The sequence below is a fragment of the Perissodus microlepis genome, chromosome 8 (assembly GCF_051167445.1).
Source record: "Perissodus microlepis isolate ML-2025 ecotype Zambia chromosome 8, ASM5116744v1, whole genome shotgun sequence".
NCBI lineage: Eukaryota > Metazoa > Chordata > Actinopteri > Cichliformes > Cichlidae > Perissodus > Perissodus microlepis.
Genome location: NC_140468.1, coordinates 18,086,422 through 18,105,685, shown reverse-complemented (window position 1 = coordinate 18,105,685; position 19,264 = coordinate 18,086,422). Strand labels below are relative to the sequence as shown.

General features: G+C 40.8%; 1 protein-coding gene across 5 annotated transcripts in view; it reads right to left on the bottom strand.

The window, feature by feature from the left end:
- Window positions 1-17: 17 nt before the first annotated feature.
- The window catches only part of mpripa (myosin phosphatase Rho interacting protein a), a 52,436-nt gene continuing 33,189 nt past the window's right edge, over window positions 18-19,264 (bottom strand). For 3 of the 5 annotated variants that reach the window (XM_084937915.1, XM_084937912.1, XM_084937914.1), the window contains exons 8-25: window positions 19,016-19,154; window positions 18,061-18,177; window positions 17,085-17,141; window positions 16,905-16,973; window positions 16,705-16,794; window positions 14,916-15,025; window positions 14,729-14,767; window positions 11,910-12,663; window positions 10,794-10,910; window positions 6,357-10,064; window positions 4,364-4,511; window positions 4,169-4,274; window positions 3,797-3,956; window positions 3,603-3,710; window positions 3,425-3,511; window positions 3,193-3,355; window positions 2,819-2,904; window positions 18-1,318 (exon numbers count right to left, since the gene is read on the bottom strand). In XM_084937915.1, coding sequence (XP_084794041.1) covers window positions 1,247-1,318; window positions 2,819-2,904; window positions 3,193-3,355; window positions 3,425-3,511; window positions 3,603-3,710; window positions 3,797-3,956; window positions 4,169-4,274; window positions 4,364-4,511; window positions 6,357-10,064; window positions 10,794-10,910; window positions 11,910-12,663; window positions 14,729-14,767; window positions 14,916-15,025; window positions 16,705-16,794; window positions 16,905-16,973; window positions 17,085-17,141; window positions 18,061-18,177; window positions 19,016-19,154 — 6,130 coding nt within the window. In that variant the 3' untranslated portion in view covers window positions 18-1,246. Of the gene's footprint in view, window positions 1,319-2,618; window positions 2,702-2,818; window positions 2,905-3,192; window positions 3,356-3,424; window positions 3,512-3,602; window positions 3,711-3,796; window positions 3,957-4,168; window positions 4,275-4,363; window positions 4,512-6,356; window positions 10,065-10,793; window positions 10,911-11,909; window positions 12,664-14,728; window positions 14,768-14,915; window positions 15,026-16,704; window positions 16,795-16,904; window positions 16,974-17,084; window positions 17,142-18,060; window positions 18,178-19,015; window positions 19,155-19,264 lie in introns of all 5 variants that reach the window. The other 2 variants (XR_014801160.1, XM_084937913.1) reach the window with 2 other exon arrangements.

Here is a 19,264-nt window from a genome sequence, read left to right as displayed (position 1 = left end):
AAAATACAAGCCACAGATTTTTTTTAAACACTTCATTTATTTGACGTTATACATTCAAATGAAAATAAAAAATATTCATATATATTTCTTATAGAGCTAGAGAGCAAGGTACAAGTTTTAAAACAAAACACAGAAGTCTTCCGTGTGGCATATATTTATATACACAAGGCGTGGTTTGAATACTATACAGTGTGTATCCATAGCTGCACAGGTTTCATGGATGTCTATATTCTTCACTCAGTTGAGGCACGACTAGATTTCAGTAAGAGGTCAGGGACTGGGCCAAGTGCTTCAAGACTGCCGCTTACAGTAAAACATCTCAATCTCAGCATCTCAACAGTAGGACTTGCAAAGCAAAGCTTATAATTGTCTAGAGCGCCACACTAAAGCAAAAAGTAGGAAAAGGAGGCAACGTGATCATGCAAATCCAGAAAACAGGTTCAGGTTTAAGGAGATGATAATTCTCACACTGAAGCAAACACAAAGTCGGAATTTAAGAAATTTGAAATAAATTCCAGTATCGCTAACAAATCACGGCTGGTCACCTAATGTGACGCGAGTCAGCATGTTTGGTTGCACTGCAATAAATCGACTGGAAGTCACTACACCGATTCTGAGACGAATAAAAACAAGCCTCCTCAAGTAGTCAAAAGGTAAGTGCAATCTCACCTCCCCCCCCCACTTCCACACGCAGACACACCGTTTTATAAAACACTCATACATCATACCAAGGTAAGCATCACATTGTTTTCCAATATCAATCAAATAGTACAGCAGATGCCCCAACAATAATAGCAAACCATAGTCTACATGTGTCCAGTAGTTATGTACAGGAGAACTGGTGCAACATTAAGCACATTAAAAATTATTAGATATAGACACTATTATAATAATAAAATACAGCAGATACTTAATTCAATATTGGGATATATTTATATTTATATATTATTCATATTATGTATTGCTGTCAGTTTTGGCATTTTGGAGGATCAACAGAAAAGCTGTAATCGAATCTCTCACAGCGCGTTTGACACGACTCCAACTTGGCCTGATCGTAAGTGTATGTACTTTAAGAATTAAAATAAGAGACAAAATCGAGCTAAAACGTGAAAGAGGTTTAGAACAGATAGATTAAAGTCCTTGATCTCAGATGCCACCCCAACATCTTCAGCCCATGATGGCACGGCAGGCGTAAAAAAACAAAGAAAAACTGAGAAAAAACAAAAAAAGCAAAAAACTTTTCAGGTTAAATCTTTCTGGAATCTTTTGCTTCAAAAAGCTTCATGCGCTCCTGCACGGTGAGTCCCTCTTTCAGGCTCTGTTAAAGACAAACAAAGTCATTTACTGTTATGAGACAATAATGCGCATGTGGGCAGAAAAGAGCGAACACACAAAGACACACAGACGCAAAGGAAAAAACCCACAAAGTCAGAAACAACAAAACAGTCACAGCTTCTAATCCCAGATGTGTTCTGCTCGACACACTTTAATTTAAAAGGTTAAAACACACGACGTACAGGAAAAATATAAATGGATATGGTCATGCCACATAAATGCAGTACAGAGAAAAAGTCTTGAGCCGGACCTTATTTATTTATATTCTGCTTGGAAAAATGATATCACCACCTTTACTCTGTAACACAGCTCAAACTTTTAGCCAAGCTTTCCTCTGCTTTCTTTAAGTAGTCTTCAGGTAAAGTTCTCAGTTAACAATGGCTTCCTGAAAGCCAATTTCTTATGAACCTTCAAATATATCTCTCATCTGTGTCAGGTCTCGGCTGGATTTTGTCATTTTTTTTGTTCTCTATCCATTTGAATCACATTTAAGGACTCACTGCACACCAAGCTGAGACAGTTTGTCTTATTGACGTAAGAATATTTGTTATGCCTGTAACTATGTTATCTTGGCATTTGTTGGGGTTTTAACTAAAGAAATAGCAAAAACACATTTTTTTTCAAGTTATGTATAAACCAAACTGGTTAAATCCTTGAGTTAGGTGCCTTCGTTTGTACTTTAATGATTCAAGTCAGTGTTGAGTGGCTTAAAAACAGGAAAACACTCATATGAAAATAGTCAGGTACTGGGGACAAGGACCCAGAAAGCCTGAAAAATTATTGGTCAAGATCACAATATAATTAAACAACTGAACATCTGGCTCCTCGGAAGCAAAATGAAGAAATGAGGAGGTGACTCAAGACTTTTGCACAGTACCGTAAGAGTATGCACAACACCAAAACAGAGGATTCAAACAGCCACAAACAAAAAACTGTTAATGTAAAAAACATTTTTAAATAAAGAAAAACGACACAGAACAAAAACAAAAGACAGTTGGGAGTCCTCACAGTGAGTACCTAGCACAGTTCAGTACTTCATTGATGTGAAAGCGCTACAGTTTCTTTTCATCTTTTAACCGTTTCTGCAGGAGGAGAGGACTCTAACTAAAAATCTTTTGATGAGTAACACCCTCACACCTCTGATATTCAGCTGAAATATCATATTTCGATTGCTCACCGTGGAGCCAAAAGAAAGAGTTTGGGGTCAGAGGGGAGATGAAATCATGCATAGTTAGGTAGGTAGGCATGGAGGGCATGCTGTTTGTCTATCACATTATACCTACAGCATATGTTGGGGCGGGGGTTGGGAGGGGATCACCCCACAATGGGAGTGTCAGCTATCCCATGAGACCTGCTCGGTGACAGACTGACGGATAAAACAGACAGATGAAACACTTGAAGCACTTTCAGTAAAACATGACCTCTGACCGATTCCGAACACGTTTCTACCACAGAAGCAACAAATGACATGGCAAACACTCACCTTTGACCTTAAACCTCGTGAATGCCTGGAGCTCGCCGACTGTTCTTTTTTCATGAAATCTGGGTTACTTTTGGACTTCATGATATCTAAAAACACAATAAAGACCCTATTATTAACATTACCTTCAGGTGGTGATGCTTCTTCAAAAAATATATAACCGACAGCATCTGTTCGCATTTAAGCGGTAATCTTAAAACAATTTTTCCTAACTTTACCAAGAGGAAGACACATCTTTCTCAGGAAGGATAAAGATAGCAACACAATGTTAAAAACATTTCGAGGATTAAAGGCATTTTTTCCCAGTTCAAACCAACAGCAATCCAAAAAGAGACAAAGATCAAAGATTAAAGTCAAATTGAGCATTTTCTACTCACCATATCCAGATGTAACTGTTCCATCGACAGTCCTCTCACCTAAAGCTTCTGTGGCAATGAGCAACTTCTCCTTCAGTTTGCTGATGTCGCAGTCTGCTTTTGCTTTTACAATGCTGAGTTCTGTGTAGATGTCCTTATATTTGTCTGTGGCATATTTCTTGTCCTGGTAAAATGATCGGGGATGAATATACGGCCTCAGATTTTTAAATCACTCTCAGGGAGATGTGCTTACCCTTAAAGCAGACTGTAGCTCGTCTTTCAGAGAGTGGATTTCTTGTTTGAGATACTGGATCTCCGACTCCTTTATTCGTAACAATACCTACAAGACAGGGAGAGGCACTTAGGGTGTAGAGCAACATGAGTTGAGCGTCTGTGTGTGTGTGTGTGTGTGTGTGCTCGTTTAAACATACCTCCAGTTCATACACATCTTTGCCCTGGGAAAGTGATGAGTGAGCGGTTTCCCCACTAAAACAGGAGCGCATCCGAGTGATCTCTACAGTCAGCCGGTTATTTAATTCCTGTTAGAAAAATGGAGACGTATTCAAACCTGTGGACAAAAACAGGTTTGTATTCACAGTACATGTGCAGGATTGCGGAGTCTGACCTGGTTGTGTGCATTTAGCTCCTGGTTCTCTCTCTGACACTGCCTGAGGGCCTGCCTCTCGGCCTCCAGCGCCTGAGCCAGGTGAGCGTTCTCTAGACATTTCTGAGAGTACTGCTCTGACAGCACCTCCAGTTCTCTCTGGATGGACTGCAGCTCCTCCCTACACAGTCAGATAATCAGTGTCAACATGCATTTGTGTTTTTCACAGCGCAGAAGCTTCTTTCATCATATAATAAAACTGTTTTTCCCCCCAAAAGCAACTGCAAGACATCAGTACAGTTTTTAGGCCCCAGTCAAGATTAAATGCTGACACCCAACTGATACAGTAAATACACTGGATGCAAAGTTTAGGTTTCCCCTTGTAAAACATACTCGTATTGTAAGCGTAGTTCATCAATGTCAGAGTTCAGTCCGCTTATTTGGGAGCGCTGGGTTTTTTCCAGTTCCTCCTTGTGCGCATTCTTCATAGCTTCAATAGCTACATTAAAAAACAGAGCACATATATCAAGTCACTGTATGACAGTCATCAAAGCACAGCAGCTACGAGCGATGAGACCGTTTCTTTACCAGCAATCGTGGCAGCCGTCTCCTCAGCCAATAGCCTCTCTCGCTCTTCCATGAGCTTGGAAATCTCCCTCTGATGCTGCCTCTGGAGGTCTTCGATCACCTTCTGGTGTGTCTCCTCCATTGCGGCAAAGCCACGCTCACATGTGGCCTAGTGGAAGAAAAAGTCAACAATCTGTCGTTGCGAAAAGAATTATGCATTCACTGCAGCTACATTTTTATTTTTGACTACAGATTTAGTAAATTATCTATAACTCACTCGACTACATGCAAAAATCCGTGATAGAGGCCATGCAAGACTTTTAGAAGTAGAAATTGTCTATGTTAGTAACAGAGCGAGTAAAGCATAGAGATTCTAGGCCAGCCAAGCTGCAGTTTATACTGATAGACTCTTACTCTGATAGGCTACTTTATTCTGAAAGTGGGAAATGGTATGATTACCGATGCCCAAATGAGTATTTAAAGTAAACTGAAATACAATTTGTGTCAGAAAGGACTCAAGACAACCTGCTATTGGTTGCTTTGCTTCTTTGTTTGAAACAAAAAAGGATGTCCCCAGCTGATCAGCAGGATTTGAAGAATACCCACTCACCGAAAGATCAGAACCTTCCTGAGACAACAAACCCATAGTTTATATCTATATGTCTGTATATATTGATATAGATATAAAAACATTTTAGAAACATAATTCTAAAACTTTTATCAATTTAATAGTCTTGTATAGGCTATTAGTCTAATTAACAGACTAGTTCTATTAGTCTATTAATTAGCAACACTTTCATTAGCAGAGACTGCATATAAAAGATGGACGACCTACTGATGTCATTCATCGAGCAAGCTTTTGAAGCTACGACTCAGATGGCCAACAAGATTTTTAACTTACATAAAAAATACAATAAGGTCCTGTTGTATTCAATACGCTGAGGCCATTAACTCATTGCGAATGTGTTTCCTGAGGACTTCTATATGTAAACCAAAGTTGTCGCCTCCTGCTGTTCATTGGAAATATTGCAAATTTAAGACACTTCATCAGTTTTAAAAACCTAAAGCAGCAGCGTCAAACATAAGGCCTGAAGGCCAGAATTGGCCCAGCAATCTGCCTCACTGGATGGCTTTGGAAAATATGAAAGAGTACATACATTTTGGACTTTTAGCTGCATATTCATAAGTGTCACAGCTCATCAGTGATAAAAGCCTGCCTTTGGCCATTCATACCATACCAAAGTAATTGCCAAAGAATTAAATGAAAGAAAAAAAAATCCTCCCTCCTCCATCTACTATAGACATTTATGTTTGTTTTTTGTTTTGTTGTATTTTTTTTTTTTTTACACTGAAGCAACTATTTTATAAAGATGCAATTTTCTGTACCATTAAAAACTTTCTGCTTTACAATTACAGGGGAGTCTGGGTAATGAGCTACCAGAACTTTGTGTCATTTTACACATTTATTTCTTACAACTTCAGCCCAAAGAGTTGTGCTGAAAGATTTCTTTCTTTTAACACAGCAGCTTTTCTATATGATGTAAAAGAACAGACATATTGTGGAAAATATGCTTATTTTACTTATATAAAGATATCTCAGGGATATTAAATGTGTAGTTAAACTTCTTTACACTGACATAAAGGGAAGTTTCATTGGTCCAGTTCGTTAGAGATCAAAGGGGTTTGCCCTAGAGCCTATTTCCATGCTTTATATACAGTCTACAGTTACCACGGTGGTTATGATTTATCACCTAGGAGTTCAGGACATCCTTTAAAGCTCCAGTTACAGTCATGCTACAGCCCACAGATGTAACTGTTCAATTTAAACATGTTTCACTCATCTCAAATCACACCATTTCCCAATTCCTAATCCTCAGTTACTCGAATCACCAGTTACTGAGGATTAGAAATCAAAGAATCAAAGTTAACTTTTTTCTTTGGCTATAATAACTACTAATCTCTCTCCCTTAAAAAGGGTTTATTCACTAAAATGGTAAAATGAAAGAGCAAAAACCTTGAGGCTTTCAAAGTCTCTCTGGTATTTCTCTCTCAGGCTGGCCACATCTCCTTCAAGGTGTTTGTTCTCCAGTTCGTCCCTCATATTATTCATCTGAGTCTCCAGTTCTTGAATGCGGTCTTTCAGAACCACCATGGAGTCGACCTCTGATATGTGCTGTACATCATCCCCTTTTCCCTGCTCTTCCTCTTCCATTGGCGTAGCGGCCTCCTCATAAGGAGGTGGCTGTGAGACCTCAGGGTTTTGATCGTAAGGTCGGTGATCTTTAAGACTCTGAATGTTCTCCACATACTCTGAACGTAACTTTTCGATGTTGTCCTTGTGGATATGCTGGAGCTCGCAAACCCTCATTTCAAACTGCTCCTCAAGCTTCCTCACATGACTCTCGTGCCTCTCCTCCATTGTGTCCATGTCTGCTAGCAGAACCTCTAACTTTTGTTGACTGTCAGCTGCTGCTTCCATGAGGGCCAGCTCTGTTGAGGCACAGCCTTGTTCTGCTCGGCTCAGCTCCCTTTGATGCTTCTGCTTCAGGTCTTCCGTCTCTTTCTGAAACTCTTTCTCTAAGAAGACCACTTGCTGCTGCTGCTGTGAGAGCTGATTCACACGTTTGCTAATCTCACTCTTAAGAGTCTGATTTTCCTTCTGGAGAGATTCCACCATTTGCTTGAAGTTCCGGCGCTCCTCTTGTAAAGACTCTTCATATTTTTCTTGGATTGCTGTGACACTGCGTGCATGCTGCTGCACGAGATCATCCATAGTTTGACTGGTCTGTTTACAATAGCCCAAATCATGTTCATGCATGGCCCGTAACCTACATGCCACATATGCCACTTGAGCCTGGGTGAGGGCTTCACGCATACAAAGAGAGGTACTTGTGAAAATATGTGAGGTTTGGTGTCCTAGAAGAGATCGGATCATTTTAGACAGTCCGGGATTGCTTTCGCCACTTTCTAGTTCTTGGGCATACTTGTGGAGGATCGCTGCTTGTCTTTGAAGTTCATTAGCCAGGCTTTCATGAGCATTTTGCAGTGATTCAACAGAGTCAATGCCACAAGAGGACATTTCACCAGCCAAGTGTCCGTCTACAATTTCCTCAGCCAAGTCTCTAGCTTCTTCTATTTCGATCTGCTCCATGTACGGAGCAAGCTCGGGAGGGTGAATGTCCGCCAGCTTTTGTTTGTTGAATCCAAAGTTGTTTTTGACTTCTTTTATGACAGTTTTCAAATCAGGCCTTTTAGAGGCTTCAATAATTGCTTTCAAAGCCATTTCCCTTTCATAGAGGTTTTTATGAGCTACAGCTAGCTCCCTTTTAAGTATTTTGAATTTCTCCTCATAGCAAAGCTTAAGATTTTGAATTGAGTAGGCTAATTCTGCTTTAATGAAGTTGTTGAAGGCAACTTTGGCATCAACATCTACATCATCTAATACACCACCCTCTTTGGATTTAGCAACATCCGTCTCTGCTTTCTCAAGTTCTTTCCAGAACCCACTTTCTAAAATCAGCTTCCTGGTCAAGACATCGGCATAAACTACAGCCAAGCAATCTTTGTCACTCCTTTTAATGTGCTCAATGTCCTCCCAGATCTCAGTAAGAGCCTGCAGGAGGTCAGACTTTGACGTTTGTATTAACAAAGCCATCTTGTTCAAAACCATCGCCTCAAAGGACAAAGTTTTGGCAAAAAGGTGCATTGTCTCTTTATCTACAATCTCTGGGGTTTGATTTGGATGGAAAGCTGGTGATTGCTCTTCCAACATCTTTTGTCCCCGTTGAAGGTACAGCGATGCATTGAACAAATCCTTCTCTATCTCACACAATGAGTGCAGCTGTGTATCTGTTTCATGTGAGCCACTGAGAATAGCCCTAACTTTCTCTCGACCATTTTCCACACATACAAGGGCATTGGTACAATGCTTAATGCCAGCACTACTCTGTATACCACTTGCATCACTAGTCTCTTTCTCTGGGCAAGAATCCTTTTCGCCGATCTTTAAATCTATATCGGACAAGTCCTCTGCTTGCATGGATCGTTGCCTATCCAGATTTTGTGTTAGGTTTCTTAGCTTATCTTCTGTGGCGAGCAGTTTCGTTTCAAGAGCATGTATGATAGAGATAAACTTCTCTGGGTCATTAGCATGTGGGGCTGTGAAGTCAGGAGTAGCTGTTCCTTCAGTTAACTCAATGTCTTCAGCTACATCCTGATTCATTTTTTGACTAGTGTCCAGGACCTCGAAATTGACATATTTTTGACACTGAATACTAGAAAAACGTATCCTTGGTCTCTTAGCTTGAGACTCCTTATCGTCTGGGGAGCTCTCTGTTGTGCATGTATTGTCTAAAGAAAGCTCTGCGTTTGATAACGAGGAGGGTGATGTTCTTTCCTCCTCACTCTGTTCTGGGATTTGCTGCCTTTCCATGTGTAGATTAGCGTACCCCAGCTGTAGGGCATTGAGGTGCTGCTCCAGCTCTGCAATGCGGTCCTCTGCAACCACAAGCTTGGCTTGCAGATCCTTCTCAGCATTACAAGGCTCAACTTTGTCCAAGAGGCTTTGAGTCATTTGACAGAGAAGCTCCTCCTTGGCTTGCAGCTTCAGCTCAGTTTCCTCTAAGCTGTTGCCAAGTGCAGTCATTTTAATAAGTGCTTCTTTTAGGTCCTCCTCCTTGCGTTCCATCAGTCTCTCGTACATCTCCTTAGTCTGCCGGATCTCCTCCTCTTTTTCTCTAAGGAACTGGCTCATTTTCTGAAACTCTTGGGTAGCCCTCTCATATGAATGCTCCAAGGTGTAGTAGTCTGCTTCTTCTGTTTCCAGGCGAGAGCGAAGCTTGTTCACTTCACGGTCTGCTTCAGCAATCTGGTTGATGAGTTCCTGACAACGACAAGTAAGATGTCCTTTTTCTTCTTCTAGTCTACGGACACTTTCCTTCAGTGACTCAACCATGTCAGCCTTTTGAGCCAGCTCTTCTTGCAACTTCAGCATTTCCTGCTTGCATTCTGTACCTCCTGAGGCCCGCCTACCCCTTAACAAGGCCTCTACCTGCTGCTCAGCCTCGAACAGCCTGTCCTCTACTTTCTTGTGTGCAGTTTCAGCTTCAGCTAATCTTTTGCACAGATTCTGTCTCTCTCTTTCATGACTCTCTTGCATGCTATGCTGTTCCTGCTTAAGGCGCTCTTCTTTCAGCGCCTGACCCTCTTCTGTAGCAGTTAGTCGAGCAGTCACTTCTTGCAGCTTCTCCTGCAACCTCTGTATCTCCCTCACGTGGTCTCGCTGCAGTGCCTGCTGGCGCTCCAGCTGCCTGAGGGCCTGGTTTCTCTCCAGGAGGTTAGCTTCTACTTCACGGAGTCTGTCTTCACTGTCCTTCAGCTGGGCTCGTAGGGTAGCCTCACTATGACTGTATTCTTCTTCGTGTTCTTTTGAGCGTTCCTGCTCTAGCCTGAGCTCATTCCGCATCCGGACCACAGCCTGTTCACTTGCTAAAATTTCCGCCATTGCAGATGCAAGTTTAGACTGCAAAGCCTGAATATCGGACTCGTGGCGCTCTACAGCATCCTGGGCTTCGGTGTAGCTTCTCTTCAATGTCCGGATCTGTTGCTGTGCAAGGTCCTGCTTGCGCTTCTGGGACTCCAGTTCACCCTGTAAATCTTGATTAAGCCTGTGCAAGTGTTGCCATGGCACTCTGTGCGGTGAAGACGTAGGAGGTGTTGCGCTCTTGAAAAGATTGATGAGATAGTTTCATTAATATCATCACGTTACTTTCCCCTCTACTAAATACAGAGAGCCACATCTCGGGGATAACCAGGAAGAAAATAACTTCTCTTTTTTTTTTAGGAAAGCAAAATTTCCCTCAAGCTTCTACTGTGCTTTTTCAGAGGTCACTTGAAAACAGAAAGGTTTAGATGAAGTCACCTTCAAACACCTCCCCCCCCCAAAAAAAAACAATTAACCAAAAAATGGGTGATCAATATGGTGATTTAAAAGAATACAACATGACCAAACATAATGTGATTTCATGGTATGACCTAAAAGTGTTTAATGTAAAAAAAAGAAGAAAAAAAAAGGCATTAATCACACACTTATTCAGAAACACAAAACATGCAGAAATCAAGCTGCGAAAGGACACATGCAGAGAGAAAAAGCACAGCGTGAGGCTTATTGATCCTCTTTCTTACCTTAAGCACATCAGATCAAATCAGTTACTTTCCCATGAGATGTGAAACTCCATCAAAAAACAGTTAGTGAAAATCTCATGCTAAGAAAACCACAACCACGCATAGCAATATCAGAGAATAAGCACCCACACACCTGTTAGTACAGTACATACTTTTACTTTGCAATTCTTAACACCACTCTACCACAACATTTTTTTAAGTTAATTCATGTTGTGGCATCAATTTAAAAGAAAAATAAGGTTGCGGGATATATAAAGAGTGCAGTTACCTGCAGTACATAGCCCTCCCTGGCACTTTGCTCTCTCACTAGCGCATTTTCCAGTTGCTCCTTTAGGAGGTTGTTCTGCTTCTGCAGTTGGTCCAGCTCCTTCTGCTTCTGTCCCAACTGTCAAGAGAGGCAAAGAGGTAATGAACAAATAGCACAGGGTGTTGTTATAAAATAAATATAACCAAAAAAATATATAACTGAAAACATTTGGACAGTTCAGCATTTTTTAACTTTTTAGGTTGACAATAAAAAAAATGGAATAAAGGAGATCATATACAGTATAGCATTTCTCATCACCAGGTGGCTTACCAAGTGCAACACGTAAAACAACATGCAAGGCTGGAATGAATTCCTTCAATTAGCCTGATCACACCAAACAGATTTGCTTAAAAATGAATGATAAAAAACACACAGTAGGAACAGCTTAACAAAAGGATGGAGGCAGGAAAAAACTTCTTGTTTTGATGTAGCTGCTCATAATTGAGCCATTTGGGGTTTTCTGTGACAGCAAACCATAAAATGTTGCACAACAGCAACTGCAGCATGATCCATTTCAAGACATGACATGCAGAAACTCAGCAAATAACCAAATCCACTCCTAAAAAGTAATTCCTACCCCATGAACAAACAGGCAAGTAGCCAAATATTTAAATATTATTTCCTCTGATCAATCATCTTTGATGGTCTACGAGTGCAAAGATCTCAGAAAAGATAGAAAAATATTAAAAATGTCATTTCTGAAGCCTTCTAAAACTGTGGATACATTTCAAGTGTAGGGTAAGACAGTACTACATAGTACTGATGTCAAATTAAAGCTGAGACTTTAATGTTGTGTCCAGTATGAAACTTCCTATTGAATCTGAAAATGAAAAAAATCTATCTCAAGAACTAGACATGTCTAATTGTCCAAAAACAAACTATTTAATTTTATTTATATGGCATCAAATCACAACTGTCACCTCAAGGCATTTTAAATTGACCCTGCAATAATACAGAGAAAACCCCAACAATGAGACGACCCCGACATGAGCAAGCACCTGTTGACAGTGTGAAGGAAAAAACAGGTTCAGGGTGAGGAGAAATCTTAATGATATAACCCGCGCTGGTTACGCTCACCTCTTTGTCTAGCAGAGCAGCAAGCTCATGCGCTGGCAGTCTCTCAGAGTTTCCTAAGGCAGTGGTGATCGGTACTTGCTTCTCTTCCCTTAATGGTGTTGTCTCCACTTGATGCCATCGCTGCTCAATCTCATCCTGAACATCTGAGCTTCTGCTGTCTTTGTCTTCACTGGCTGGACTAATGGCAGCAGGGTGATCCACTTCCATCTTTCCTTGCTCTTGGATTCCAGGTGTTGGTTGCTGTACTGGTGATGTAGCATTTAGCGTTGAAATCACAGTTACAGTAACAGTATTTGGTGTGTGAGCTGTACTGCTAGTTCCCCCATTAACGTTCTCCTTTTCTGCTTCTTCTGTAATTGAAGGTGGGTGAGCAGCTGATGCAGATGAGGTTTGGAGGGAGGAAGAAGAGACCGGAGATGACGCCAAGGAGGAGGGAGAAGAGGAGGCAGAACAGTAGGAGGAGGTTGTGGAGAACGATGAGCTGAGGTCAACTGTGTCTGCTCGTTCTTTTACGGGCTTTTCCTTCTGTTCCATTTTGAACTCAGTCCAGTCGAAGGTTTTTGAGCGGCCCTCTCGTCTGCGCTCACGAACTCTGCTTTTGCGTGGCTCGGAGGCAGGGGCAGAGGCATTGTTACCAGGTGGCTGCCTCTGCCCATCAGACTTGGGGATTTCTGGATTATGGCTTGGATCAGGGGTGACCTGTAGGCATGGGTCCAACATCACCTGAGATTTTATCTTCTCATCAGGGAGTGATCTGAACAAACCAAAGCACAAAAAAACAAAACATATATAAGTCAATTCAAAGATAACTGGATGAACTTCTGCATTCGAATTTGCTCAAGCTGCTGTTACATAAAGCTTTGCTGGACGAAACGACAACATAAGATTTCAGGTTTTCTAGCTTCGATTAACTGTGCATTCCAGGGTTTCTGCAGGGCCCAATGAGGTAAACAGTGACATTTAACTACCCGATTCATAAACAAACCACCAAAAATATAAAAACATGTTTAAAAATTTGATCTAAATCCAAGTCTGAGGGCGTCTTCCCACCTGTGGTTCTTTTACTGTGATCTGAATTTGTAAACGTGTAGCTTTTCCACATGAAACACTGGGTTTGTTTTCACGCAGAAAAAAAATCTAAGTGAACTTTAAGCAAACCAAAATGTGTCACTACAAACATCGTGAGAATGTTCAGTCTGCTCACTGGCCAAATGTATCTGGGGCAGGAACAACAAAACTAAATACACAAAGGAGGTCCTGTGTCAGAATTTACGTTAGCCCGTACAGACCTTTGCACATCTACAGTACCTTCCTGCATTGAGCATACGTTGGTACGGGACGTTGTTTTGTTAGCTCATACTTGTAACGTACACCTTGTAGTTGGCTCGGATCGGGGTGGGAACACGTTCACACCATAAATGAACTGATCTGGAGTTCGTTTGGAATCGTACCGAGACCACCTCCTCCAACTGGGTCTTTTTGTAGTTGTTTTGGTCCGCACCCGAGACTACTGTATTCACACCTGCTCCAACAAAAATGCTCAAGAGTTCAATTCAAATGAACGCAGCAGGTGTTAAAACACCCTAAACCCAATTACATTTTTAGTTACTGCCCCTGACCTTGTGGGGTTTTCTCTGTATTATTGTAGTGTCTTTACCCTAAAATATAAAGCACCTTGAGGCAACTGTTGTTGTGTTTTGGTGCTATATAACCACAACTGAAATGAGTTGTGGACTACAGTTTGTAAAATGACAAATATAATCCTGACTTTGAGCAAAGTTTGGGTAAATCTCAGCAGGTGATCATGTGCGTGATTTAGACTAAAATCTGACCAATATTTTAAAAGTAGCAGCTATTCTTGTGAATTCTGGATAGAGGGATAACTGACACCTTGTCATGGCATAAGCCAATCAGTCCATCGGCTAGATAAGTGAATAAAATAAAGAGTAACAGAAGAGGGAACGCAGTAAATACTGAGTCTGTTGGTTCGCAACATTTACTGACATCCCATTAGCAAAAATGACAGCAGAAATGCCAATTAACAATAGTCTGGTTTTCTTTGTGAAAAATTATTAGGTCTTGTTAGTGACAAAGAGGAAGTTGCTTTAACTTTAAAGACCAGCAGATACCCCATTTTAAACAGTAAAATGCATGTCAAAGCATTAAACACCAAAAACATGTATAAAGACACACAGTGGGGCTAAAAGCAACTTGATCTGATGTAAGCCTGATGACGGGTTCCTGCCTTTAGCTGTTTAACAGTGGCTTAATGTGAATATGTGCAGTAAACTGCTCACTAATGTGCACTGCTTTAAAGGGCAGGGTGGCCTGATGGAACAATCCTTTTAACCGTGTTGTGTGGCGTTCTCAAGGAGGGAAAGAGCTCAAGAACATATAACATGTCATATGTGCAACTTCAGCAATTGATATGTGAAAGATAATCTCCAGCTTTGCTATGAAAAGTACAAAAATAAATGCTTACGTAGTTAGTGAGCTCTTGTTTTGAGGTGGACATTTATACTCAGCCCAAAGCTTAGTTATTTTGAGCTTTTGGTGTTGTTGTGGCACCATTTCCAACAGTTAGTGGACCGTCACATTACAGGCATGACTGACACTGGCCTGTGGTGTTGGGCAGATTATTCAAGTATGTAGATGTGATTGCAGTGTGGGTCTCTACAGTAGCACAACTAACTGGGAGACATTACTCAATAATCACATGACACATGGTTGGATGACAAAAACGGTGGGGTTGACATTGCTGAGCAAGAACATCAACATTGGGGGGGTGGGGGAGATATTTTACACACAAGCACTCCAACCTGGGCTTCAGAACCGATAGTTTCAGAGGGATGTTTTTCCTGGAAAGCAGGTTGAAAATACAGGTTGAAGAGGAAGAAAAAGAAGGAAACAGAAGGTGAGGAGGAAATAGGAATTCAGATAAATAAAATTAAAAAAAGCAGCTGTTATATCTGCCAGTGGTGAGGGTTAATCGTCAGTGGGTATTACCGGGTGACATCGGGGGCGATAGTGGGTCGCACGTTCTTCATGATCGCCTGAATCCAGTTACGACGGATTCCAGAGGTCATCGCTGACAGGGTGCACGCTCCTTCTTTACACTGAAAACAGAGGCAGAGCATTTAACTGACTCACTCAGAAGCCACACATTTCAAAGAATTATGCTCTAAAAGTACTTTTAATAAAGTTAACTGCTGTTAACCACTTTTTATTTCATTACTCATTTTTTCAATTTAACAGATGCTTATGTCCACTTCAAAAGTGTCAGAGAAACGCTTTTGACAGGAGTAGATTCTCAGCCTCACTTCTGTTTTTCTTGACAGGAAAGTTACTTAAAACAAAACTAACACCTCATGCTGTCAAACTACAACATTGTCCTGGCTTTAGTCATATAGCCATAGTTTTTAACACCATCTGCACTGATAAAACAAGTAACAGAGGTGCTTTGTGCTGAATGTGCAACACATTCGACTTAACGTATAGTTGGAACTCTACAGTAATGACAGCTGCCCCTTTTTGCCACAAATGCAAAAGCTGTTCTCTGGCTGTTGTTTTGTAATAAATGTGAGTTCATTGTGAGTTACTTTTATGAACTATGGAAACTGGTGGCTGGGAGAGGGTGGAGGCAAAGACAAACCTGCTACACTAAATGCAATGCACATTTTTTCTGAAGTAACAAAGACAAAACTGCAGATGAACTGAAGGTAGGATACACATAGGACATACAATCCACATAATGAAAACTGATCATAAAAATGTAACTAATTACTCATTATATTAAATTTTATACCAAACAAGACATCAATCTAGGTGCTACCTAGATCTGAACCTCTATAATTACACGCTGTGATGAGACTTGCCTCCTTCACCTAACAACAGAAACAGCAGCACTCTATAAGCACCAACCTTCTGACTCCATTTACAGAGACCTCTAGTGGAAGCTAAGGAACTTCTACAAAACATTATGAATAAAACTCCTGATGATGTGAAGTAGTGAGATTTGAAATCAAAAACACTACTGACAATAGCTCCATCTACCTTAACCTGTGGTGCACACAACACCAGATCAATGATGTTTTCAGCCAAAGAATGCACAATCCTCTTGAGCAATCTATTTCCGACTTCCTCCAGAAAATTACTGTGGAAGCTACTTCAAGCAAATGCAAACAAAAGAAATGACCTCGTAGCTGCTGTTCAGATACAGCTTTAGAGCGGCGAGCTTAAATCATGTAGCAGGAACAAAAGCCCCACTGGCACCACTCTACCCCAAGCAATACACCTCCACTAAGCATTTCGCCAACAACAACAACAAGCAACAAGCGCTAAAAATGTTTAACGCCCAAAAGATTATATGAATAAAGCACTGCGCCATTTAAAGGAGGGTCCACGCTACTACACACAGACTCGTATTTGTGTAGTTTTTCCCCCGTCAGTGCTAATGAGACATTATTCACAAGGACAGGGCTTTTAATTGTGCAGATGAAAGCCACATTGGTTCAAGAACACCGGCAGGGCTGGCAACGCCTGTGGCAGATTTAGACCGCTATGATGTCAGCCTTTCACAGAGAGATGACAAGTCAAGTGACATCCTTCATGACAAACAATTGTTTCAGGAAGAGAAATGACAAAACCTGATACCCAAAAGTTGCACCACATGGTGTCTAAAGCTGTTTATAGACTGGCAGGAGACACCGGATCTAAACCGTGTGGACAATAAGCTTCTTCTTTACTGATGATTAATGGCGTGGGATAAACACTGACACGAAGATTCGACACTCACCAGGATTTGGAAACCGTAATTCCTTTGAACTGGAAACTCTTTGACATCGTAGCACGTAGAAAGGTCAATCTCGCCGTCCATTTCTGAAGCCTGAGAGGGAGAAGAAAACAAAAACAAAAACCCAACGATGAGTACAAATGTGTCATTTTTCATCAAGTTTAAAACTATTTTTTTTTTATTAAGTGAATAACAAGCCTTACCTCCTCAGCTATTGAATCCTTATAGTACCTCAAAGTCTGATCTGTCAGGACAAACCAGTGCTTCTTCCACTGAAATGCAAAAAAAAAAAAAAAAGCCCATTAACTGGATATTCACCAGTTTTATGTACAAGTTATTTATTCAATATCGCAGAGAAGCAGATAATACTGAAAGCAAATTACCACTCCATCTTCATATAGCTTTGTCATCCATCCTTTTTTAAAGTTCAGCAGATCGGGCTGCAATTAAGACAGATCATAGAAATGGATCATTAAGTAATGAATTTCATTTAATCATTGAAAAGAAATAAAAAAAAATGCATAAACATGACGACACCTTTAACTTGATATAACATGGCAATAACAATATAATTGTTTATTTACATTCATATCCACACCTCAGCTCAAAAAAGAATAAGCGGCTCCAGCTACAGAGACTGACTGGCGGGAGCAAGACTTTCCCGTGAAACACAAACTCAAGGCTGTTTATAGACCCTAAAGTAAGTAGTTCCTCCAAAACCTGGCCACCGCTAACTCAACAATACCTTGTTTTTGTTGAGCTTCATCAGGTGTGGTGTCACAGTCTGGCACAGAGTCATTATGATGGCTAACTGCCTTCAGTTCATATGTTGACAATCTCTTTCTTTCCCTCCGTCTCAGGGACACACACGCAACTGCGGCTGCTTCTGTGGAGGCTATTTATAATCGCCAGTAGCAGTGGCGGCAGTGCTGTGTACGTGAGTGTGTGTTTGAGTGAGTGGAGGGGGGTGGGTTTGGGCAGCTGCAGCTTGGCTAGAAAGACAAGTCACACACCGAGTGGATCACCCCTGCTACCCTCCCTGAAGTGACCGCAGATCAGACTGGTAGGAGTCAGAGCTCAAGATGATACCACTGCAACCTTAAGTAACTTGAACGCTTTAATTTTGTAGCTGAAAACTGAAGAGATCAAGTCTAACAACAGCACGTGTGGCAATTTGTGCAACTTGTGTGCAAAAATATAAAGAAAACAAAAAACTCAAGCTTGATGCTCTGCTGAACAGAGACACCTTTAGGAGTGGGAAAATATTTTCTCTGACAAATCTCCTAAAAATATACATTTCTATATATTTTTTTTTTCACATATCATGCTTTACAGTTTGGCAGTACTCTCAACACTCACAGTCATCGAGGACTCAGTTACTCTGCGGTCCAATGATTTGGCCCTTCTTAAGTTGGCCAAAGTGGAGCTGGATACATCAGGAACTGAACGGTCCTTTGCTGAATCTAGTGACATCTCCTACAAATAAAAAATGTATAAAAAAATTACAAGAAGTTCATTTTAATTCTAGAGTATGTACGGTTGCCCTGAGAGAATAAATGCATTGCAAGGAAAACACCAACAAACAGAAAAAACACAGCAAAAGCACACAAATCCATCCGTGATTCCCAAAGTGTGGGCTGGGGCTCCAGATGAGCCATGACAATACTGCAGATGAGCTGCTGTAATTACAGAAATTCAGTTTGAAATTACTCACAATTTGAAATTGTAACAAATATGTATAGTTACATATTTATTTAGTTATATGCACAAGTGACAAAGCTGGTAATAGGAGGTGGTTAGTTTGTGATATTACTCAGACCTAAATTTACTGCTCTTACTGTGGTTTGTGTCCCAGTGCCAGGTGGGTCATACATTAGCCTTTGCATATGACTGGGTAACATTAGCAATTTGGGTTCTGTTTTTTTAATAAAAGTTTTGATGAAATGCATCACTTTTTCTCAAGATTAAGGATTGGGTCGGCTGGAAGGTTAGCTTGTCACTTCCGCAGCTATTCTGTCACACTATTGTCTCCCAAAACACTTCTGTTATGTTTTTTTTTTTTTAGGTTTCATGTGTGTGTGTGTGTGTGTGTGTGTGTGTGTGTGTGAGTGAGTGAGTGAGTGAGTGAGAGAGAGCTTTTGTGGTCTTTTTTATCATTTCTTTTGTTTTGGGTTTTTGGAAGGCTTTTCCAGTGTTTTTTTCTACTTGCTGGTGTTTTCTAAAGCTGGAGTGTGTTTGACCTCTCAGGGCCACCGTAAGTATTGCATGACCTTTCTGGTTTGATTTACTCAGGATTAATCAGAGGAGAGCGTACATGTTTATTAGCCAAATAACGTCTCTCGCTGCGTCCCTGTCTCTGGATCAGCACGGAGTTAGCAGAAGGATCAGAGCCGTTTGTCTCCATGCGCTCAACATGCTGACCATCCTCGAACTGCTCAATAATTTGAGGTCGCCTAGGAGACAGAAAAATCACATTCAAAAATTCAAGTTTGAAAAAAAAAAAAAAAAAAAATTTTTTTTTTGTTTTTTTTAACCATACAGAAAAAAAAAAATAACGGTATGG